General features: G+C 41.0%; 1 protein-coding gene across 3 annotated transcripts in view; it reads left to right on the top strand.

Annotated features, from left to right (window-relative positions):
* The first annotated feature begins 565 nt into the window (after nucleotides 1-565).
* LOC140197761 (PALM2-AKAP2 fusion protein-like) overlaps nucleotides 566-25,159 on the top strand; it is a 390,825-nt gene continuing 366,231 nt past the window's right edge. For 2 of the 3 annotated variants that reach the window (XM_072258189.1, XM_072258188.1), the window contains exons 1-3: nucleotides 567-844; nucleotides 15,751-15,831; nucleotides 22,777-22,907. In XM_072258189.1, the coding sequence (XP_072114290.1) occupies nucleotides 800-844; nucleotides 15,751-15,831; nucleotides 22,777-22,907 (257 nt within the window). In that variant the 5' untranslated portion in view covers nucleotides 567-799. Of the gene's footprint in view, nucleotides 845-15,750; nucleotides 15,832-22,776; nucleotides 22,908-25,159 lie in introns of all 3 variants that reach the window. The other variant, XM_072258190.1, reaches the window with a different exon arrangement.

The raw sequence follows: 25,159 nt of genomic DNA, 5'->3' as shown, positions 1-25,159 counted from the left end.
TTTTATATTTTGATCTTTAAAATTTACAAAGGAACCCTCGCAATGAAAAAGGGTAACAGAATGCTTTCAGCTTTCAAAATCTGGAATGCGATGTCAACATTAGGAGCGCGTCACCTCTTGGAGTTTTGTGAGAAACTACTGGCTTCCAACCACATGGAATAAGTTCTGCTCCTAAACTGGAAGTTGGCAGCAAAGCTGGAAAAATAGCAGTAAAGCAAAAAGGCTGTCTGGACTATTTTTAGTGGGATTCCTAATGGGCTTTTTATATGATCTTTTGCTTTCTCTTTCTCCCATACATCCACATTCACACACTGACACACATATACACACAAACACACATACGCACTATCACACCTTCTTGCCTACCACGTACATATCACATAGAGTAATATGCTTCCACCCAGGGGTCATTATTACACATTGTTGCAGTGTTGAGGCCCCCTCTGTCATGACCCTATTCTAGGAGGAGCAAGCAGTTAGCAGCACGTCAAAGCAGAAAAATGATAGACATGCCAGCTATTCCTCTGCTCAGCTCCTTCTCGTGCACACATGAGGCTCGTGTCAGCAGTGTGGAGAAAATGCCCTCACATTACAGCTGAAGGAGGCATTGATCTAGTGGCTGAAATGAGTCCTTGCAGTACATCTTGCCGGCAATAGCGTCTCGCAGGGAGAGCTCTTTCAAGCTAAATCCCCTACACCTCCTGCCCCCATCCCACCACTCTCCTTTTTCTTCAACTTACCTGAGTGCTTCAGCTACGCTCTGTTTGGTGACTACACTCTTCTGTATCCCTCCTCTAGGATGGCAGAGGCCGAACTGCAGAAACAGAGACTTCAAGCCATAGCAGTAAGTCAACTCTCTTTACCTCCTCTCTGGCAGATTTTTAGCTTTTCACTACATTCAGTCCATATGTCATGTTATAGGAGACGCAGCTGGAAAGAGGTAGAACATTACAATGAAGCCTGATGAACTTCCACCCAGGTCTACAAGTCAATAAAATCTTTACCAACAATTGTGTTAAAATATGCTCCTGCATGGTATGTTATGTACAAATATGTTGTGATATTTTTAACTCCGTTATTTGGGGTTTGCAGTCAGTCCTGCTAATATGGTCTCTGCTTCATTTTCATTTTCTTTCCTCTGGGTAAACAGATGATTTTTTTTTCACAAATGGTAACATGCAGGCTAAATCCAGTGATCATTAACAAAAAGATTGTAGTGAGGACGCAGATCCTGAACCGGGTTGCTGTGTGTGATTAAAAGCAGAACGTTCCCAAACAGTACTCCAGCCGCTGAGGGCCGAAGATTTAAACTTCAGTCTTCACTTGGCTTTAACCCTTTGATGACAGTTTTTGCTGCACACATAAGTTACAGAATATCAACATTGAACAAACTAAATTTATTTTGGCAGTTCCTTCTGCAGGAGATTTAAAATGTATTCAATCTTTGTTCATAAGAACTTGCGACATTAGGAAAAAAAATGTTGCATGTAAGATATGTAAATTTCATTTTTAACTTGCTGCATCTTTTCAAGTAAGAAAACACAGATTGTGGCCTAATGAGCAGTCCTACATTCTTAAAATAAAACTGGTGCTTAGAGCCTGTTATTAAAAGCCTCCTGCAGAAATCCACTTCATTCTGAATTGGGCCAGTGATTTTTAAATAACTCTCCTTTATCAGAGCTGTAACTGTTAGATATTTTGGTTGGGATTTGGGCACTTATATTAATAATCCAGCACTCCTTTGTTTGAGCAATGTTGGTGGTCCAGAGGCAGAATATGGAGAATCAACAATCTTTCAAATGGCAAATTGAAGGTTTACTAGCAATCTGACGTTCCTGTTACACTAAAGTCTCTGTGCTCTTCCAATTCTGATGGCTTGCACATCCCTGATTTTCATTGCTCCACTATTGACAGCTTTGCCTTCAGCTGCTTGGTCGCCAAACTCGGGAATTTCCACCCCCTCCTACCTCACCTAATCCTATCTAACTCCCTACCCCCACTTCTTCAAATAATACATTTTCGGCCAAGCTTTTGATCATCTGACTCAAAACTTTCACATAGTACAATCAATTTCTTTCCCTAATCACTCTCATAAAACACCTGAAGTTGTTTTATGACATCAAAGATGTTCTGCTTTGTAACTTCAAAACATTAAACTAATTCAAAGGAAGACGTGGGAGTCCAAAATGTGAGTTAACTACAGGTTTGCTTTAAGCAAAGCATCCTCATATCATGTGATAGTCTAATGACGTATGTGGTTCACATATTTATAAATATAACCCATAATAAATTTTTTAAACAAACAGGAATGCTTAATCAACCAATATATATATATACACACACAAGATTACACAAGTATAACTGAAATATGAAAATCATAACACTAGACTCAATATAGAATAGGCAAATGAACAGATGGAATATGAATCACATGCAGGCAGTTAGAAACAGAAACATAGAAAACCTACAGCACAATATAGGCCCTTCGGCCCACAAAGCTGTGCAGAACATGCCCTTACTTTAGAAATTAACTAGGCTTACCCATAGCTCTCTGTTTTTCTAAGCTCCATGTACCTATCCAGGAGTCTCTTAAAAGACCCTATCGTTCCCACCTCCACCACCGCCGCCGGCAGCCCATTCCACGCACTCACCACTCTCTGCGTAAAAAACTTACGCAGGATTAGTTTCATTTAACATCTTGGTCTGCACTTACATTATGGGATGAGGCGCCTGTTCCTGTGCTGTACTGTTCTATGTTCTATATAGACGCAACTACTTGTTGCTTGGTTCATACCTGAGAGGCACTGATTTTCTTCAACTGACCTCTCACTGTGCATCTGCAGCTGGCTTAGAGTTTTTATATGTCGAATGTTGTGGGATAAAATGATCAACACTCCTCATCTAGCTCGTAGGCCTTTCCAGTGACATGGGAAGCTTGAGCAGTGACTGTGCCAAATAGCAATGGGAAGTAGAACTAAACTGAATGGAGCTGGCATGAGCTGGAACTGGCCCTGTCAGTTAGGGGCTGGGCACAGGAGACTTCTCCCACAACCTTTCACCAGGACTTATAACAGTTGCTTCTCATTCCCAAGCCAAGGTGTTTGCACAGACAATTTTAATTAGAAGGGCAGCTACTTTGCTGGGTTCATTTATCTCGAACCACTGAGAATGGTTCGGGTGGAGAAGCGTTTGGGAATTTCTAATAATAGCTGCTTCTGGGTTTCAGCCAGTCGGTGGGCTGGGGTGGAGGCTGAACGTGGATGGAAACAAAACTCTTCCCAAGTACCCTCAAGCGTCAGCTGTGTGATATTTGCAAAGTTTACATACATGAGATCCCATGTCTTTGAGAATTCAGCTGCTCTGGGCAGTAATTTTCTGCAGGAACAGTCCTTTGGAATGCTAGAATATTTTTAGTTAGGTTCAGGACTGACTCATGCGTTAATGTTGCTCTAAATATGAACATACAGCTGCTTCCAAAAAATATATTCGGTTTTATAGCTTGCTGTTCTGCCATCTCTCAAAGATTTAATTGATATTTTCTTTCCCTGCATTCATGCCCACTTTAATGAGATTTCTGTAATTCATTAAAAATCATATTGCCTCTTGAACTAATGCTGTTATTTCTGATGCAAACATTTGAAAAATGTTTCTTCAATTATTGCATGGAAAATGTCAGATTATAAGAGCATTTGAGCCCATGATAATGTTAACGAGTGGTGCAGATTCTAATACCATATTGAATTACAAGTGCTGCTCAGCAATACCTATTCCCTCCATGATGTGATCTGATCGAAGGTTCATACTTGCAGCTGGAATCGAAAATAAAGCATTCAACTTATTTCACCTCTGTTGAGAGCCTTCTGTGATGATAAGAATGCATTAAACATTTTTTAAAAACACATCACTTTAAAACTTCATTATTTATTAAAATGTTTATCAAAAAGCATGATGTATCTCCAGAGATGCACTTACTGACGGGTTTGCAACTGAGGTGAGCTTTGAAATCATAATGTTCTGTACAGTTTTATAACTCCCAGATCAGTTTCAAACTGATGGCTTATTTTTGCGGGTAATCAGTTTTCATATTTCAAAATGTTAATATATTGGTTAGAACAAATAAAAAGCAAAACAGATTTTCGCACCCATCCACCAAGATAATTGAAATACAAATTTCAAAGGCTGAATTAAATGGGAAAAAACACAATAAAGTGTTGCAATGGAGGTGAAAGCAACGTCACATTCTACCTAACACAGTTGCATTGCTAACATTGCTGATTTAACCCATTCATTCTGACTGCACACCCCACAAACTTACCAAATACACTGTACTCATTCATTTTCACTTGAATTTTCTGGAATGAATGATTTCGTCATCACTTTTAAGAGTTTAAGTTGAATTTATGAAAAGGAACTATTTCTTCTAGTTGGAAAGTCTGGGGAAGAAGGATATTGTCTAAAAACAGAGCTAGATTTCTTGGGAAATAAGTTAGAATAGTTGAAAAAATTGACTCTTTCACAAATAAGACTGATGCTGGATTAGTGACAGGTATAAAAAGCTAAAATACAGATAGAGTGAACAACAAAAAAACTAACAGAATGTTATTATTTATTGGAAAATGGAATCCAACAACAAAAGTAGAGAGGTTATGCTTCATTTGTAACTTCTTCCCAGCAAACCCTTTGAGTTAAAGCTGCCTTGCTTCTACTACAGTGTTATGGACCCTGACGTTGCTGGTGATAGCAGTGTGATTACATTGAGCTTTAGCAAGGCCACATGTGGAGTACTGTGCACAGTATTGGTCTTATTTAAGGAAAGACCTAAATATGTTGGAAGCAGTTCAGAGGTTTACTGGACTAATATCTTGAATGAATAAGTTGTCCTGTGAAGAAAGGTTGAACAGGATTGACTTGTATTCCTTGGAGTTTAGAAGATTGAGAGTGTTCTGGACTAGAATTTAAGGGTTGATGTGGAAAGGATATTTCCTCTTGTGGGAGAATTTAGAACTAAGAACCAATGTTTAAAAATAGTAGGTTTCCCATTTAAGACACAGATGTCCTGATATTTTTTTTCTCTGTCAGAGAGTAATGAGTCTTTGAAACTCTCCTTTTCAAAGCACAATGGAAGCAAAGCCCTTAAATATTTTTAAAACAGAGGTAGATAGGTGCTTGCTAAGCAAGAAGATGAAAGGTTACGAAGGATAGATGGGAATGCAGGGTTAGGATTACAGTCAGTTTAGCCATGATCTCAATTTAGGGCAGAGTAGGTTCAAGGGTCCATGGGCACAGTGCTGCTCCTAATTTATACATTTGATTGCTAAGCCTGAATCTGAAATTGATGGATCTTTGTTATTCTGTCTGAGTTAAATGGAGCTAGGGGACAGATCAGCCTTCATCATGCTGAATGGAAGACCAGACTGAATGGATTCTGCTAGCTTGATTGCTTCTGTGAGCATAAAAATCAGAAATCACTGACTGACTACACACCAAACAATATTTGGCACACCATATATTTGTGTGGACCAGAGAAACGGTCTATCCCAATGCTAAGAGTGTCACAACTGAATGGGAACAGGCTGGATATATCAGAGGGCTGTCATTTAATTTCCCTGTCATTTCTTCTGTATGTGTATAACTGTCTGCCCTTAATAGTGTTTAAGAGTTCAGCTGGGGTTTCAAAAATTCTCTGCTCCAAGTCCCTCCCACAGACTGCATTCCAGCCTAACTCTCAATAGTAAATCACATGAGGCTAGAGCGAATGCTGGTACAATTAATATTCTCGTTTTAAACCCTGCCATCCTCACATGAAGAAGGTCAGATCTTTAATGTTCCTCTGCTCCCAAGAGAAAAACCCCTCACGGTAGCACCTGATTATTTAAATGAACTCTTATTTTTTGCCATAATTATAATGGGATGCACCAATAAACTTCTGTCCTTCTCAAATCTGTTAAGCATTGATCCTGACAGGCAGTCATAACGTTTTAATGACGCACATCATATGTATGCTAATTTAGACATAAGCCCTGAATTGCAATCCTCCAGAATTTGCTGTTGATTTATACAACGTCTTTTAATTAATGTGTCTGTAAGGCATTGACACTACAGGCTACATGGCTCCTTCTGTGTTATAACAATTATATCATTCAAAGTACACGGTAACTAGTTAACCCAACAGGAAAAGGAAAAACCTAAACTTTTCAATCTTATCCAGTAATTTAGGGAAAAGTGAGGGCTTTTTCAGAAATATCTGATTTTAATTTTTCTTTTTGCCTTTCAGTCTCTTTTCTTTCCATCTCTTAATGCAGTCTTTTTCTCCTGTCTTTGAGAAAGAGTAATGGGTTCTTGCCTATATTCTGGGCCAGGAGTTATCACTCTATCAGCGTTACAAAAACATATTTAAAAAGCAATAAAGTGCAAGTGCTGGAAATAAGATAATCAGAAACTGAAATCAGAGTTGGTTGTGCAGATCTTTGAGCCACTCTGTCAATCAGAAAAACTGAGGCTAATTTTCAACTTTAGATTTCCTTCACCATCTACTAATTCCTTTAATTCCAGGAAACCTATTCTCAATTTTGTATTGAATCCATGTCTGAGCCTCCAAGGCTTAACAAGATAAAGAATCCCAAAGACTCAGCATCCTTTAAGTGTAATTTCTCCTAATTTCAGTTATAAAGAGTCTACTCCTTATTTTGATTCTGTGATCCCTCATTCCAGGTTCTTTAGTCTGAGGGAACATCTTCCTTGTACCTAGTGAGCCCCTGAAAGAAAGTTCCTTACTTCTATAAGGTCACCTCTCATTCTTCCAAACCTCACCAATCCCTACTCAATTTCTCCTCAGACCTAGAAGAAATATTGTGAACTCTCATTACATTCTCTCTATAGCAAGTGTATCCTTTTAAAGAATCTAAATCTGAGGGTACTGACCACTTCAAGGCCTTGTGTAAGGCAGCTTTACTCATGTATTGAAATTCTTTCAGAATAAAACCCAATATCAGAATCAGATTTATTGCTACTGACAAATTACATGATTTGTAAAAATTTTATTTATTTATTTGTTTGTTTGTTTGTTTATTGCAATACAGTGTAGAATAGGACCTCTGGCCCTTCAAACCACGCTGCCCTGCAACCCCTGATTTAACCCTAGCCTAATCATGGGACCATTTTAAATGAACAATCAGTACATCTTTGGAGCAGCAGTTCAGCACACCATAAAGACATTTATAAAAAAATAAATAATTCAAATAAAAGGAACAAGGTTTGTGAACTGATGGCAGAAAGGAAGAATGCATAGCAACACTTGCAGGCTGCCCCTGGCACATCTTTAGGTGTGTTGGTTGTCAATGCAAATAATGCATTTCACCGTATATTTCCATGTGCATGTGATCAATGAATCTGAATCTCCTCAAAAAATCATTCAGTGAGGGACTTCATGCTCCAGTACCTCCTCCTGGATAGCAGTAAGAAGGGGGCATGGCCCCAACAGTGAGGGTCCTTAATGATAGATTCCGCCTTGAGGTACCATCCATTGAGGATGTCCTCAATGATAGGGATGGTTGTGACCATGCTGGACATGGCTGATTATATAATCGACTGCAGCATCTTGCAACTTTGTGCATTGGAAGCTCTATTCCAGGCAGTAATGCGAACAAGTAACAGTCAAAGTAAACCTCAAATTTATCATCAAAGTATATATATGCAAATGTATGCTACTTTTAATCTCATTTTCTTGCAGCACTTACAGGAAAATAAAGACTTGAAAATCATTACCTCAATATCACATATGACATTGACAGTGTTTTAAGTCTTGTGATAAACCTCTGGCTGATTCATGCAAAACTGATTGAATATTGTGGCGCCATTCAACCAGATTTGCAATCTCCTTGCTGTATGCCAATTCATCAACAGCAAGTGAGAAAATTGAGGATCCGTTTGCACAAGGAGTTATCAAGATCTGGGTCCTGGAACTAAGTGATTGGCTTCAAGGGGATGATAATGTTGAATGCTGAGCTGTAGGGCTGTAGTCAATGAAGAGCAACCTGACGCATGCACCTTCACTGTCCAGATGTTACAGAGCTGAATGAAGAGCCAACAAAATAGCATCTGCTGTTGACATGTTATGATGGTAGGGAAATTGTTGCAGATCCAAGTCTCTCCTCAGGCAGGAGCTGATATCCTTCATGGCCAACCTCATCACAGTGGATGTGAGTGTTACTGGACGATAGTTGTTGAGGCAGGTTCCCATGTTCTTTTTGGGCACTGGATTTATTGAAGCCTGCTTAAAGCAGCTGGGTACCTCAGACTGCAGAAGCGAGAGGTTAAAGATGTCAGTGAACACTCCAGCCAGTTGATTAGCACAGGTCTTCAGTACTCAGCCAGGTACCCCGTCTAAGTCAGATGCTTTCCATGGGTTTACCCTCCTGCAGGATGCTCTCATGTCAGCCTCAGAGACCAGTATCACTGAGTCAACGGGGTTTATGGGAGTTTGTGAAGGCGTCTCCATCTTCTGTCAGTCAAAGCAAGCATAAAAGGCATTGAGTCCATCTGGGAGCGAAGCCTTGTTACTTGACTTTGCTTTATTGGAGGTGATAGCATTCAAACCCTGCTGCAGCTGTCAAATATGCTCCTGTGATTTAAGTTTGGTCTGGAATTGCCACTTTGCATGTGACATGGCTTTCAGGAGGCCATATCTGGACCTTTTGTACTTTCCTGTGTTGCCAATCCTGAACACCACCTATCTAGCCCTCAGCAGCCTTTATGTAACACTTGAAGTGGAGTGAAGTTCTTACAGGAGCAATAACCAAACAAAACATGGAACCAAGCTGCAAAAGGAAGGAGTAGAAAGGCTTGGTCATAGGATGAGGTTTTAACGAGAGAGTGTCAGAAAGTAGGGACGGGAAAGGTAAGAAGCTTTAGAGAGGGTAACACTGGAGTTCCTAGTCATTGAAAACTTAGCAACTCCTGTTGGGGAGAAATTAGAGCCCTGAACAGGAGGAGTGTGATCAGAAAACTGTAAGGTTATAGGAGGCAGCAAAGATAGAGAAGTGCATAAAAACGAAGCTGAGAATTTTAATACCAAGGCATTGCCTAACCAGAAGTCTTTGCATTTGGGCAAGTACAGAGCGATGGATGTTGGGAACACGGTGCAGGAAATGAGATGCAGGGGGCTTCTTTTACTGTTGTTGTTTTGTTGCTTCTTATGTCCTGCCCAGCACTGTGGGCATGTAATGTTGGTGCTGGAATGTGCGGCAACACTTGCGGGCTGTCCCCAGCACACCCTTGGATCTGTTGGTTGTTAACACAAATGAAGCATTTCACTGTATTTTTTGATGTACATGTCACAAATAAATTTGAATCTTGAGTTATACACGTGATATAATGTTTGAACTTGAAACCTCATCATAACTTTCACTGCCTCGATGTATAAAACAGAGTGGTAAACTTAATGCTCATATCACTGAAGCATGGAGTTCTGCCAGGTTTCTACAGTGGGAATAGAACTCTGGGCTTAATTTTGACATTGTTTCTCCTTAATAGCATAAACATTAGCAAGTGAGGGGATTTTGGTTTATTTTAAGATCTTCAGTTTGCAACTTTTTCTTCTTCTTAGATCCATAATTTATTAGCACATTTACTGTGACCTTTACTTGAACGCAGTATAGAAATTGCCAAAAGTTTGAGCCCATGAAACATTGGTGTAGATACTATTCAGTGAGCTTACTTGAGAGCTTGTAAGCTGAGCATTCACAGATCCATGACAATAAATGAGCATGCACATTTGGACCTGGGACAATGATGATGCCTCTCAACCACAACATAAAGAGTACAAATTGGAGAAAGGCCATTCGGTTCCCTCTGCTGTCTCCAACCTACACTGAGATCATGACTGATCTTTTACTTCAGTGACACTTCCCTGTATCAACCTCAAGTTACTTGATTTCCATAATATATAAAATTCTATCAATCTCCATCTTGAATACAGTCAGTGACTGAGCCTCTTTTGCAAAGAATTCCAATGTTTCATCACTCTCTCAGTGAAGAATACCAGAGAGTTCTGAGACCTGAACAGGTAACCCCTTTTTTTAAACAATCAAGGAAATCATGTGCTACATACAGTGAGGTACAACATCACACACATTTAGGTGCAGCCAACATGCAGAATATAACTCACACATAAATTTTACAAAACGTTAAAAAGTTTGGATAGGGCAGAATTCTTTAAGGTGTGTCCAGGAAGATTTCTGATTCAATATGTGGACAGGCTGACTGGAGGAGAGGCCATTTTGGATTTGGTGCTGAGCAATGGACCAGGTCAGGTGTCAGATCTCTCAGTGGGAGATTATTTCAATATCTCCCTGACATTTACTATAGCCTTGGGGATGGATAGGAGCAGATGGTATAGGAAAGTAATTAATTGGGGGAGGGTGAATTGTAATGCTATTGGGCCGGAACTGGGGAACATAAATTGGATACAGGCGTACTCAAGAAGTCCACAACAGAAATGTGGAGGCTGTTTAGGAAGAACTTGCTGGGGGTTCTGGATATGTTTGTCCTGTTGAGATGGGGAAAGGTAAGGTGAAGAAACCATGTTTGATAAGAGATGCGGAACTTTTAGTCAAGAGAAAGAAAGAAGCTTAATTAAGGTTTACAAAGTAAGGATTGGACAGGGCCCTAGAGAGTTACAAGATAGTCAGAAAGAAATTGAAGAATAAACTTAGGAGAGCTAGAAGGGGGCATGACAAGGTCTTGGCATGTAAAATTAAGGAAAACCCTAAAGCATCTACACATATGTAAAGAACAGGAGGATGGCTAGAGTGAGAGTAGGACCAATCAGTGATAGTAGAGGAAATGTGTGCCTAGAGTTTGAGGAGGTAGGAAAAGCCCTTAATGAATACTTTGCTTCAGAATTCACAGTGAAAGGGAGCTCGATGTTTGTGAGGACAGTGTAAAACAGGCTGATATGCTGGAACATGTTGATATTAAGAAAGAGGATATACTAGAACTTTTGAAAAACATTAGGATAAATAAGTCCGAGGGCCAGGCAGGATATAATCCTGGTTATTGTGGAAAGCAAGGAAATAGATTACTGAACCCTCAATAATGATCTGTGCGTCGTCACAGGCCACAGGAGTGGTATCAGATGATTGGAGACTGGTAAATATTATTGCTTTGTACAGTAAAGGAAGTAGTGATAACCCTGGAAATTACATACCTTAGAGTCTTATTTCGACAGGAGGCAAATTATTGGAGAGGTTTCTTAGAGACAGGAATTATGTGTATTTGGAGAAGCATAATCTGATTAAGGATAGTAAGCGTGGCTATGTGAGGGGCAAATCATGTCTTACAGGCCTGACTGAGTTCTCTGAGGATGTGACAAAGTATATTGATGAACGTAGACACACAAAATGCTGGAGGAACTCAGCAGGCCAGGCAGCATCTATGGAAAAGAGTACAGTCAACATTTTGGACCGAGACTCTTAAGCAGGACCAGGCCTGCTGAGTTCCTCCAGCACTGTGTGTGTTGATTGGATTTCCAGCATTTGCAGATTTTCTCTTGTTTGTTGATGAATGTAGAGTTGTGGACATGGTGTATATAGATTTTAGTAAGGTGTTTGATAACATGGTAGGCTTAATCAGAAGGTCAGGAATCCTGCAGGGAAATTTGGCTGTGTGGAAATATAATTGGTCTGGAGGTCGGTGACCAGAGGTGTTCTGCAGACATCTGCTCTTTATGATTTTTATAAATGACATGGATAAGGAAATGGAAGGGTGGGTTAGCAAATTTGTAGATAGCATGAGGGTTGGTGGAGTTGTAGACAATGAGGGTTGGTGTAGGTTGCAATGGGACATTGATAGGATGCAGAGCTGGGCTGAGGAGTGACGAATGGTGTTCAACCCAGAAAAATGGGAAGTGATTTATTTTGGAAGGTTGAATTTGAAGGCAGAAAACAGAGTTAATGGCAGGATTCATGGCAATGTAGAGTAACTGAGGGATCTTGGGGCCCATATCCATAGATCCCTCAAAGTTGCCTCGAAGTTGATTGGACTTTTAAGAAGGAATATGGTTTGATGTCCTTCACAAGTTGGGGGATTGAGTTCAAGAGCCGTGAGGTAATGTTGCAGCTCTGTAAAACCCTGGTTATATCACACTTGGAATATTGTGTTCAGTTCTGGTTGCCCCAATGTAGGAAAAATGTGTAAGCTTTAGAGAGGGTGCAAAGAATTTTTACCAGGACGCTGCCTGGACGCAACAGCATGTTTTTATGAAGATAGGTTGAACGAACCATGGCTTTTCCCTTTGGTATGAAGTGGAAGGAGAGGTGGCCCGATGATAAGTCACATAGATAGAGTGGATAGCCAGTGGTATTTCCTCAGGGCAGAAATGGCTAATACCAGAGGGACAATTTTAAGGTGATTGGAGGAATTTATAGGGGGATGTCAGAATTACGTTCTTTACACAGAGAGTGGTAGGTGTATGGAATGTCTTATCAGGGGTGGTAGTAGAAGCAGATACATTAGGGACATTTAAGAAACTCTTAGATAGCTACATTGATAATAGAAATATGGAGGGCTATGTAGAAGGGAAGGGTTTAATTGATCTTAGAATAGATTAAATGCCATTACAAATAAGGCATGTCCCAATGTTTTTAGATATTTGTGAAGATTTAGCATGTTACCCAAAACTTATACCGACTGGTTGCATCCTGGCCTGCTATGGAAATGCCAAGGTCCTTGAATGGAAATCCTACAAAAAGTAGTGGATACAGCCCAGCACATCACAGCTAAAGCCCTCCCCACTATTGAGCACTAAGGAGCATTGTTGCTGGAAAGCAGCATCCATCATCAAGGACCCACACCATCTTAGCCATGCTCTCTTCTCACTGTTGGCATCAAGAAGGAAGTACAGGAACCAGGTACCACACCACCATGTTCAGGAACTGTTCCTACCCATCAACCATCAGGCTCCTGAACCAGAGTCAGTAACTTCACCCACCCCAACTGAACTGATTCCATAACCTGTGGATTTCCCTTCAAGGACTTTACAATGCATGTTCTCAATATTATTTATGATTTATTTATTATTATTATTTTGCTTTTCTTTTTGTACTTGCACAATTTATTGTCTTTTGCACATTAGTTGTTTGTCCAGCTTTGTGTGTACATTTTCATTGATCCGATGGTGTTTCTTTGTATCTACTATGAATGCTCGCAAGAGAGTTAATCTCAGGACAGCATTTGGTGACATATATGCATTTAGATAATAAATATACTTTGAACTTTGAACTTTTGAAAATGTTGGTACAACATCATGGACTTGAGGGCCCCATTTGTGCTCTAATGAGCTATGTTCTATGTATTAAAAGCAGTGAGAAGTAAAAGTGTGAGAAATCAAGACCTTAGTGCAGAAAAGACACATTGCAAGACAAGCTGATGAAATGCACTATTCTTGTCTCTTCAAGCACTTATCACTTCTAGCCTCAGTCAGTATCTTTCCCCTCCCTCCCCCTACTCAGCTCCATCTGACCAGTTTAAGTGTCTCTTAAATGTCCCTCGTGTATCAGCCCCTACCACCTTCCTGGCAGTGCATTCCAGCCACTCTGTGTGTAAAAAAAAAAGAAATTCCAGTTTCAGCTGTCTCTTCACTCTCCATTATCCCTGCATCTACTATGTCAAGGAAATGGAAGGTGTCACAAATGGACTCACATATTTTTCTCTGGATTTGACTTGGTGCTTCTGATAAGTTATGAAAGTTATTGGGATTTTGATTCAGGGTCTGACTACTAAAGGCTGCAGTCTACCCACAGTGCAGGAGCATGGCCAATCCCAGTTACACGCTCGGTCCTTAGTCTGCTCTGCATTCCTGGCCTCAGCTTTGTCTGTGTGGTCCTGACTTTGGGTTCTGCACACATTCTGTCTTCAGACCCACATACGGCTCTTGATCTCTGTTTTGGTCTTTACGCTCATGACCCCAACATATGATCGTACTCTTAACCTCTGCTTTAAAAACCAGCTGCATCCTCAAGCCAGGCTTTGCATGCTCATTCTCAGGTCTGTGCCCTCAAACCTGACACCGAGCATAAACACACTCCTGTATCCTCTAGCTAGGCTTAACCCTGGGCCCTCTGAATCAGAAGGTTAAGAGTTCATCTCACTCTAAAGATCTGGACTCTGAAATCTAGCCTGTCACTGCAGAATGGTACTGTGGGAGTGTATCAGTTATGTCTTTCAACTGAAGCCTTAAACCAAAGGCCTGTCTGCTCTCTTGAGTTGGTTGCGAAATATTCACTGGTACCATTTTGAAGAGAAGTAGGAGACTTCTACCCAGTTTCCTGGCAAATATTTATCACTCAATTGATTTATCATTCAATCAAGACTGATAAAAAAGCAGTTGTCTGGTTTAATACCGTGAGACCATAAGATATACGAGCAGAATTAAGCCATGTGGCCCATCGAGTCTACTCCGCCATATCATTATGGGTGATCCTTTTTCCCTCATCATCAAAACCTAGCCTTCTCCCCATACACCTTCATGCTCTGACCAAGCAAGAATCAATCAACCTCTGCCTTAAATATACATAAGAACTTGGCCCTCAAAACTGCCTGAGGACAATGAATTCCAGAGATTCACCACTTTCCAGCTAAAGAAATTCCTCCTCATTTCCATTCTAAATGGACATCCCTCTATTCTATGAAACATCCTCTCCGCATCCACTTTTCCAATGCCTTTCAAAATTCAATAAGTTTTGACGATGTTGCTGTATGTAGCAGTTTTGTTATTGGGAGGTATTAATTATTATGGTACTGCAGATATCAATCGTTGGGCACAAGCCTCTCATAACAGATCAATGATTTTAATGAGGTAGTCAAATGTAATACTGGGCAGGATTGCAGGTTGTGAGAAAGATTCAATGAGGCTTCCGGGTGACTTAGAGTGAATGAGTGGGAAATAATTGAAAAAAGCTATATAATTGTGAGGCTGTCCTTCCACTGCAGTAGGGAAGCAGAAAATACTATGAGCTTGGGAAGTATTGATGTACAAAGTGTCCTGGTACCCCAGTTACTGAAAGCAAGAGTGCAGCTGCAGCAAGCAGTTAAGACGGCAAGTGGTATGTTGGCCTTAGCAGCAACAGGATTTAAGCCCAAGAGCAAGAATGCCTTGCTATAATTACATTGAGATAATTCTTGGAAAATTGTGTGCAGGCTTGATCTCTTTACCTTGAAGAGGGTATGTTTGCCATAGAGCATGTGCAGAGGTGTGAGAAGAGAGAAGATCTGGATTCACTAGAGTTAAGAGAAGTGAGATGAGATCTAAGTGAAAGTTACAAAATCTGATGCGGCTGGATGTTGGGAGGAAGTTTGCCTTGGCTGGATTTTCTAGGAAATAGAATCACAGACTTAGCCAACAGATTTAGGTCTGGGTTGCGAAAAAATTTCTTCCCTCAGGGGTTGATGAACCTGTGGAAATTCTTACCACAGAGGGCTACAGAGGACAGGTCACTTAATATAGATAAGAAGGAGATTTTTAAACCTTAATGCAAATGGCATCACGGGGTTTCAGGGGAAGCACAGGAATAAGGTAATGGGAGAGAGTATCAACATGATCAAAGAGCTGAATTGCCTATCTTTCTTTTTATTCAATAATCTTTTGCTTCTATGTTTTAAGAGAAGTATTTGATTGCTAGAATGTTGGCATAAGGGGTTAACTGGTAACAGTTAAAGCAACATGTTTAAAACACTCCCTCTCTCTCTTTGAAGGAAAAAAGGCAGAGGCAGACAGAAATCGAGAACAAACGACACCAGCTCGAGGACAAAATACTTCAGCTGCAGCACCACAAGGTAGGAGATCAACGTCAGAACTTCAGCCTGTAATTCCTGTCAAATGCTCAATATTGTCATGCTCATTTATTCCAGGTGGCTCTGCTGAGAGTGTCTGTGAATAAACGTTCCTAATGGGATGGTCAATTCACATCTTAGATGTGATTATGAGTTACTGCATTCCTTTGCTGACTTGACCTTACATTTGGGTTAGACTCTTCCAGTACCTAAACATGGAAGAATTTTAATCTACCAGTAACAGAACATTTTTGTTCCAAATTAAGAGGGAATATGCCAGAAACACCCAGCAGATCAGGCAGCATCAGTCGAGAGAGAAACAGAGCTAACTTTTCACACTGATAACTTTTAAGAGAACTGAAAATTGTTAAGACATGATCCAAAAAGAGGTTAAGGACAAGCAAACATGAGGGTAGGTAAAGTGGAAAATGTAAATCTAATGAACTGTGAATGCTGGGAATGTGAAATAAAACAGGATAATTGGCAGATTAGACAGTTTCTATGGAGAGAGTATCAGCATTTTACCTCAGGCTGATGGTTCTTCATCAAAAGATGTTGAAGAGATTAAATGAAGAATAGAAGAGTGCTCCAAGCAAAGGTTTCCATCTTCTTTTGTTTTTAACTTCAGATTTTCATCACCGTCATATGTTGGTTTTGATTTTTTTAATTGTTTGTTTTTATCTTGTTTTTACTATGTAAGACCCCTGTGACTTCTCTGTGTTAAATCCTCACAATATATCTTAGACCCAGGTACCTTCCTGATATATGCAGCACCAGTTGCTACCACTGACAACTTGGTGACCTCTCTATGGTCCTTCCACCTCCCCAGTCTCCTTGTGCATCCTAATTCTATTTGCTGTACCTCACTTGTCTGGTCACTAAATATCTCCCAAGAACTTTCAGTCTCATTTACTCTCCCTCCTCCTGAGGCACCTCTTAAATCAATCCCTTTGACCTAACTCCTGTGCTCATGTCTCATGTGATACCGTACTGTAATTTGTTCTTTAGCATTCCTAGGGAAACCCTGGGAATGTTTTAATGCTAAATAAATGCAAATAAATATTTATGTAGTGTGACAAAATAAATCAAAAATTTCATGCAAATTATCATAATCTTGCATTGTTGAATTATGGCAACAAGGTGATGTAGCTTCCTCTTTTTATCGGGAGGTTACCATAGCAACAATAGAGCCTTCACCCCTTTAGGTGACAATGTCAAAACCCAGAGCTGAAAAGGCAAGTTCTTTGTTTTTTTGAAAGAGGATGTGCATTTAAGGTGAGAGAAGCAAAGTATAAAAGAAAGGTGAAGGGCAGGTGTTTTTCACAGAAACTGGTATCTGCTTGAAACGGGCTGCCAGGGGTCATGGTGGAAGCTGATATGACAATGGCATTTAGGAGGTGGATAGACAGACACGTGAATGTGCAGGGAACAGAGGTATATTTTTGGTGTACAGGCAGAAGAAATATGATTTAATTCAAAATCATGTTCAGTGCAGATATTGTGGGTCGAGGGGCCTTTCCCCATGCTGCACTGTTCTATGTCCTAGGACAAAAATCTGGTGCAATAAGAAAGGAAATTATTGGCTGGCAGATCATAGGGCCTGTTGTTACTTCAGTTCTTCGGATCTTAATCCTTAACTGGTTCCACATGGTGCTTTAAAAATTATATCGACTACTTTACAGTAATATTTCACAAGCAACAAGGGATGAATAAGGCTGCCAAAAATTTATGTAATAAAAATTGAGAACGACTGCAGACTATGGTTTTGATTCAAGTCAAACAAACATTCTGATAAATCTGGTGAGCGGAAGGCTTGAGCTTTGTAACTGACAACATATTGCAGGGGTGATTGTTAACCGGCCACTGAAGGACTCATTCTCCAGAAAACCCTGTTTGTCAGCCTGCCGTATAGTCTGTTCAGGTGGAAGAGAGGGCTACAAGTTGTGGTCAACCTTAGTAAGAATGCATATGGAAAATACTCGTCAGTGAATCGGAAAATACTGTGGGATGATGAAAATCTAAAATAAAAGCAGAAAAGCGCTGGAACCACTCAACAGGTCAGGTAATGAAAGAGATGATAGGCACTTCAGGACAATGGCCTTTTGTCAAACTGACAAGAGGTCATCGCCTGTGTTTCTCGCTCCACAGAAGCTACTTGACCTGTTGGGTATTTCGAGCTCATTCCATTTTTAACTCACTGGCAGCTGCTGATTAGAGTTTTACCCATCTACTGCTGAGTTCCAGCTCAGGATATTTTTACCTTTACATGAGGTTTCTAAAAGCAGATTCCTGCAGAAGTCGCTTCGGCAGGGTCTTCTGGCTGTGCCCAACAGTTGCCTATATTGAGCAGATAGTGCTGACATGGATGACAATTGTAATTGAGTTAAATCACTTTAGGTCTGCCAGCTGTTACAGACGGGGGATATCCTTCTGTTCCAACACACGTCTGCCTTCATAAGCCAATTGTAACTGCATTTGCATCAACCCTGCTACGAGGTGAGGCAGCACACAAGATGGGAATTGGCTGGAGCATGGAATCATGGAATCATATAGCATAGAAACTGGCCATGTAGCCCATTAACCCCTTGCTGACAATTGGTACCACTATATCAACTATAAGGAAAAGATGGTGATCTTACAGATGAAGAAATGGATATGAATTAAACCAGAAGTTCTTTTTTCTATCACGGAAACTGGTGAGAGATTAGTAATGTGCATACAGTAATTACAATGGAGAAACAGGCCATTTGTCCCAAGTGGTTCATGCTCTACATACACTCAGTGGCCACTTTATTAGCACCTGTACACCTGCTCACTAATGTAAATGTCTAATCAGCCAATCATATGGCAGCAACTCAATGTACAGAAGCATGCAGACATGGTCAAGAAGTTCAGTTGTTATTCATACCAAACATCGGAATGGAGAAGAAATGTGATCTAAATGACTTCGACTATGGAATGATTGTTGGTGCTAGACAAGGTGGTTTGAGTATCTTAGAAACTGCTGATCTCCTGGGATTTTCACACACAATACTCTCTAGATTTTACAGAGGATGGTATGATAAGCCAAAAACTTCCAGTGAGTGGCAGTTTCGTGGGTGAAAATGCCTTGTTAATGACTGAGATTAGAGGAGAATGGCCAGACTAGTTCAAGCTGACAGGAAGGTGACAGTAACTCAAATAACCACATGTTACAATAGTGGTGTGCAGAAGAGCATCTCTGAATGCAGGTCATACCGAGCCTTGAAGTGGATGGGCTACAGTAGCAGACCACATCTATCTTCTTTCTCCCACATGTAGTTTTCCCTGTTTCCCAATAAGTAGGTCAGAAAACCCAGAACCCGGAATCACAGTCATGGCTGAAAGAGCTGCCACTGCACAGCTCCCGTGACCTCTGATGCAGAGTGCTCTATGTGCTCCCTGTGACCATTTTATTTGCCTACTGGTACCCTGGTTTCCTCTCAAATCTCAAAAAATGGCTGACTTGATACATTACTTGACCACTCCAAATTGCTACTGGTGTATAAATGAGAGATAGGATCTGGGGGAAGTTGATGGGATGTGGGGGAAATAAAATGGGTTAAATTAGGATTAGTGTAAATAGGTGCCTGATGGTGTGTGGACTCCATTAAAAATGTCCATGCTGACCACGACAGCAATTTAAACAGTTCATTTGCCTGCACATAGTGTACCCCTCCATTCCTTACCTATTCATATGACTGTTTAAATTTGTGATCATATCTGCCTCACTACTTTCCCCAGCAGCAAGATCCAGACACCTACTCCTCTCTGTGTAAAAAAAAACTTGCCTTGTAAACCTCCTTTCAACCTTTCCCCTCTCATCTTAAACTTATACACTCAGAGATTTGACATTTCCATCTTGGAAAAATGACACTATTTATCTAACCTATTTATTACCTCTCAAACATATGGAACAATCTGCCACTTCTAGCAGCTTGTTCCTCTCACTCTAAATCTATGCTCTCTAGAGTTAGTCTCGCCTAAGCTGGGGAAAAGACTGTTACTGTCCACCTTCTCTATGGCTCTCATATTTTTAAACATTTCTATAACCTTGTCTCCCATTCTCCTGCATGCCAAGGAATAAAAAACCTGACCAACCCCTCCTTATAACTCAAGCCCTCTGGACCTGTCAGTATCCTTATAAATCTTTTCTGCTTTCTTTCCAGTTGAACCATAATTTTTCCTATAACAGGGAGACCAAAACTGTACACAGTACTCTAACAGCAGCCTCAGCAATGACTTATACAACTGCAACGTAAAGTCCTAACTCCTGTACCCAAAGCCCTAACTGATGAAACCAACTGCACTAAATACCCTTTTCACCACCTTGTCTACCTGTGATACATTACACTCCTCAGTGCTGTGCCATCACAATATAGGTATTACACTAGTTTGGCTTTCCAAAATGCATCACCTCACACAGCATTTCTCAATAGGTTTCAATAGGTACGTTAAATGTCAGGGAAATGTATACAATATACATCCTAAAATTATTCTTCTTCGCAAACATCCAAGAAAACAGAGGAGTGCCCCAAGGAATGAATGACGGTTAAACGTTAGAATCCCAAAGCCCCCTCCCAACTTCCCCCTCGCATGCATAAGCAGCAGCAAAGCAATTATCCCGCTCCCCCACCCAGCAAAAAAGCATCAGGGCTCCATACCGAGTACTTAAGCATCAGTAAAGCATCAACAGAGACACAGACTTGCAGTACACCAAGGACAACTCTTTCACCCGGTATTCGACATATTGCAGGCTCTCTCTCTCTCTCTCTCCCTAATAAGGGAAAAAGAGGTGACCCCATTTCACAGTGAGAGGGGAGACATAACAAAACAACTCGCTGATTTATGGTGTTAAAAGTCACACAAAGTGCTGGAGGAACTCAGCAGTCCAGGCAGCATCTAGGAAAAGAGTACAGTCAACGTTTCGGGTCGAAAAGTCCTGCCAAAGGGTCAGAGCTAATTGTTCATCCTTCACTTTCTCTATTTGAATTGTTTGAAAGGAATCAAGTGTGTTGCTTGTGTACTTGGTGCTTCACTGAGGTTTGGAAAATTTCCCTGCTTCAATCCCCAACCCCACCCCTCACCCCCCCCCCCCCCACCACACTACACACAGCCGTTTGCTGAATAAGCAAAAATTAGTATTTGGACTGTGAATGCAGGAACAGATGATACTCTGCTCTGACAACTCGGATTTAATTTGCCCACATTTTCCTTGACACGCTACCTGACAGAAATCCATCAGCTAACGTTCTGAGGTTTTCCATTGATCCATTTGGTCCAGCAGGACTTCCAGATTTCAATTCCTCTTGGTAGACCGTTTCCTCACATCACCTCGAAATGACCCGGCCTTAATTTTTAAGTTCTGCCCTCCTGTTGTGGACAATGCCAGCAGAGCATTTAACTGCTCTTCATGTGCTGCACTAAAGGTCCATGATTAAATGCATATTATTAGAGCTGTTGGTCTAATCCCTGTTTTATTTTCCCCTTGGCAATGTCAACCAGTCAATCAAATTAACAGTAGCTGTAAAGGACTATAACAACCATTGCATTACCAATGATATTTGACTAGGGCATCTTATGTTATTCATAATAAATTTTAAAATGAAGCAGATAAGAATGGCTGTGAAAATATTTGCATATATGTCATGGAGCAAACTTGAGGAGGTGTCAGCCCTGCAGAGTGTTTTCTGCAGCTGGAGTTTGACCCTGTTCTGCCCCACAGAACTCCCTTAAATATGGGAATGCTGCCTGATTAAAGTAATAGGAAGCAGCCAGGCATTGAATTAAAGGACCAAATCAACAAATCTATTGAAATCCATGCAATTTCCTCCCATCAAATCCAAAAGCAATCTCAGTTAAAGAAATAAGTTTTCTAAACTATTGAACTTGTTTCAAAATTAATCGAGTAACCTCTATTGACCGAGTGTCTTTAGCATAGTAGAACATTCCACTGTTTAATTTGAATCTCATCAAACAAAATATGATGTCATGTCACAGAAAGGCATGACAAAAATCTGGCGTGCAAAGAGACTTGGGAGTCCTTATTCAGGATTCCCTAAATTAAGGTTGAGTCGGTGGTGAGGAAGGCAAATACAATGTTAGCATTCATTTCAAGAGGACTAGAATATAAAAGCAAGGATGTAATTTTGAGGCTTTATAAGGCACTGGTGAGGCCTCACATGGAATATTGTAAGCGCTTTGGGCCCTTTATCTAAGAAAGGATGTGTTGACATTGGAGATGGTTCAAAGGAAGTTCACAAAAAATGATTCCAGGATTGAAAGGCTTATCATATGAGGAGCATTTGATGGCTCTGGGCCTGCACTCACTGGAATTCAGAAGAATAAGGGGGGATCTCATTGAAACCTATCGATTGTTGAAAGGCCTTGATAGGGTGGACGTGGAGAGGATGTTTCCTATGGTAGGGGGAGTCTAAGACCGGAGGATACAGCCTTAGAATGGCGGGATGTCTATGTAGAACAGAGATGAGGAGGAACTTCTTTAGCCAGAGAGTGGTGAATCTGTGAAATTTGTTGTCACAGGCCAAGTGTTAGGGTATATTTGAGGCAGAGTTTGATAGATTCTTGTTTGATTAGGGCATAGAGATTAGGGCTGAGAGGGAAATGGATCAGCCAAAATGAAATGGCAGAGCAGGCTTGATGGTCCAAATAGCCTAAATGTGTTCCTATATCTTACTGTCTTATGGTCCAAGGAGACATTAAACTGGATGTCCAGAAGCTTGCTTTGATAGGTTGGTTTTAAATGGTGTCTTAAAGTGGCAGAGAAAGACAATGTTTCGAGAAGCATTTTCAGGGAACAGGGCCTAAACAGCTATGGGCAGGTTGATTACAATTGGAGAGCAAGGTTTTGTGACTTCCCTGCTCTGCAGATTAACGTTTTCAATAAGTCTTTCTCCTTTCCTCACTCAGTCCAAAGCCATGCGAGAAAGATGGCTGCTGCAAGGAATCCCTGCTTCATCACCTGAAGAGGAGGAAGCAAGGACCAACCAGGTCCAGCTGGATGAGAACAAGGCAAAGAAATTGGAAGAAGCCATTCGCAGGTCAGAAGTTACATTTATAATCAAAATGCATAACTGATAGTGAGTAAATGCTGGCCTGTAACACATCACCATCTTCATGTGTAAGGAGTCCTTCCTGGTCCTGGACCATCCCAAGGGGGAAGGAGGGTCCCAGGTCCTATTCCTATCCTTTACTGAGTTAATTGCTCCCAGACGGATGATAATGGGAGTTTCAAGGTCAAGTTCAAGTTTATGGCTTTCATCCATATAAATGTGTACCACCAAATGAAACAATGTTCCTCTGGACCAAGGTGCACAACACAGTATGTATAACTCACACACAGCACATAAGGTAATACTACCACAAATAATTTATCAAATAAGAAGGTGCATTTACGACAGAAGTCAAAAAGTAAACAGTATACATTAATGGTGCTTCATATGTGATGAGATCTGGGTGCTGGCAGGGAGTTCAGTAATCTCATGCCCTGGTGGAAGAAGCTGTTTTCCATCCTAACAGTCTTTGTTTAATGCTACAATACCTGCTACCTAATGGTAGGGGGTCAAAGCAATGGCTGTCAGAGAGGATGTTACACAGAAGGGAGGGATCATTGACAATGGTAAGGGCTCTGCATGCAGCTCTCCTGATAAACATCTTGGATGGGTTGAAGAAAGTCCCCAATGATCCTCTCAGTAGTCCTCATAATCCTTTGTAGGGTCTTGAGGTCATATGCCTTTCATTTCCCATATCAGACAGTGGTGCAGCTAGTCAGGACACTCTCGATGGTGCTCCAGTAAAAATTGGTTAGAGTGGGGTAGTGGGGGCTCGATCACCTCAGTCTCCTCTGGAAGTGGGGTCGCTGCTGTGCTGTCCAGCTTCAGGTAGTTAGCAGAATTCTAAATTGGTAAATTAGCTATTGTACAAAAGGACTGTTCAATAGTCTTATAACAGCAGGATAGAAGCTGGCCTTGAACCTGGTGGTACATGTTTTCAGGCTTCTGTATTTTCTGTCTGATGGTAGGGGGGAGAACTGGCTTGGGTGGGGTCTTTGATTGTGTTGGCTGCTTTACTGAGGCAGCAATAAGTCCATGGAGGAAGGTTGGTTTTCGTGATGTCCACAATTCTCTTAAGTTTCTTTCCTACAGTCACAGGAAGTGCAATTGCCATACCGAGCCAAGATGCATCTGTGTAGAATGTTTTCAAAAGTGCATTAATAAAAATTGGTGAGGGACCAAGGATGCAGCCTTGGGAGACACCAGTGTTGAGGACAATTGTGGCAGGGGTATAGTTGTCTGTCCTCACTGATTGCTGTTTGTTGGTCAGGAAGTCAAGGATCCAACGCAAAGGGAGATGTTGAGCCCCAGATCTAGGACTTTGGAGATAAGCTTGCTTGGAATTGTAGTCTTGAAGATGGTGTTGTAGTCAGTCAATAAACAAAGATCTAAGATAGATGTCTTTACTGTCCAGATGCTTCAAAGATTATTGTAGGGCCAGGAAGATGGTGTCCACAATAGACCTGTTTTGGTAGTACTGTAGATGAATTACAGTGGGCCAAGGTTGTCTGGGAGGCTGTAACTGATGTGTACCATGACCGGCCTCTTGAAGCACCATATGATAGTAGATGACAGAGCCTTCAGGTGGCAATCATTAGGTATGTCACTTTTTTTTCTTAGGTAGTGGATGAAAGTGGTCTTTTTAAAAAAAATAGAACTTCAGATTGAAGTAAGGAGAGATTAAAAATGCCTGCAAATATTCTCGCCAGCTGTTCTTTGCAGGATCTAGGGACACTGCCATGAGCGCCATCTGGGCCAGATGTTTTCTGCAAGTTCACGCTCCTGAAGATTGATCTGATTTCTGCAATCGTGACTGTGGGTTCAGTTGCTTTGGAGGCTGTTGAGGTGTGTGGTGATTTACCTATACCCTTCTGTTCAAAACATGTGGAGGGAAGCTCATCAGAAAGAGATGTGCTGTTGTTGGCAATGCTGCCCAGCTTCATTTCGTAGCCTTTTATAGCATGCCTTCATAGACTGGGACCCAATTTTAAACTGGTATTGTCTCTTGGCATCTCAGATAGTTCTATCAAAGTTATGTCTCAATTTCTTGTATGGGACAAGGTTACCTGATATGAATGCCACAGTCCTGGACTTTAGTAGGGAGTAGACTAGCTATAGTTCCTGGCTTGGGAACATCCAGATTGGCATCTTTTGTACACAGTCCTTTTCATGCTTGCTGATAAAATCTGTTATGGTGGTGATACGTTCAACTAGTTTGGCTGCTACTTGGATCCTAGTGT

Source organism: Mobula birostris, chromosome 5, assembly GCF_030028105.1.
Source record: "Mobula birostris isolate sMobBir1 chromosome 5, sMobBir1.hap1, whole genome shotgun sequence".
In the NCBI taxonomy this organism is placed as follows: Eukaryota; Metazoa; Chordata; class Chondrichthyes; order Myliobatiformes; family Myliobatidae; genus Mobula; species Mobula birostris.
The sequence above is the reverse complement of the archived record's forward strand: the minus strand, read 5'-3'. Positions and strand labels throughout refer to the sequence as shown.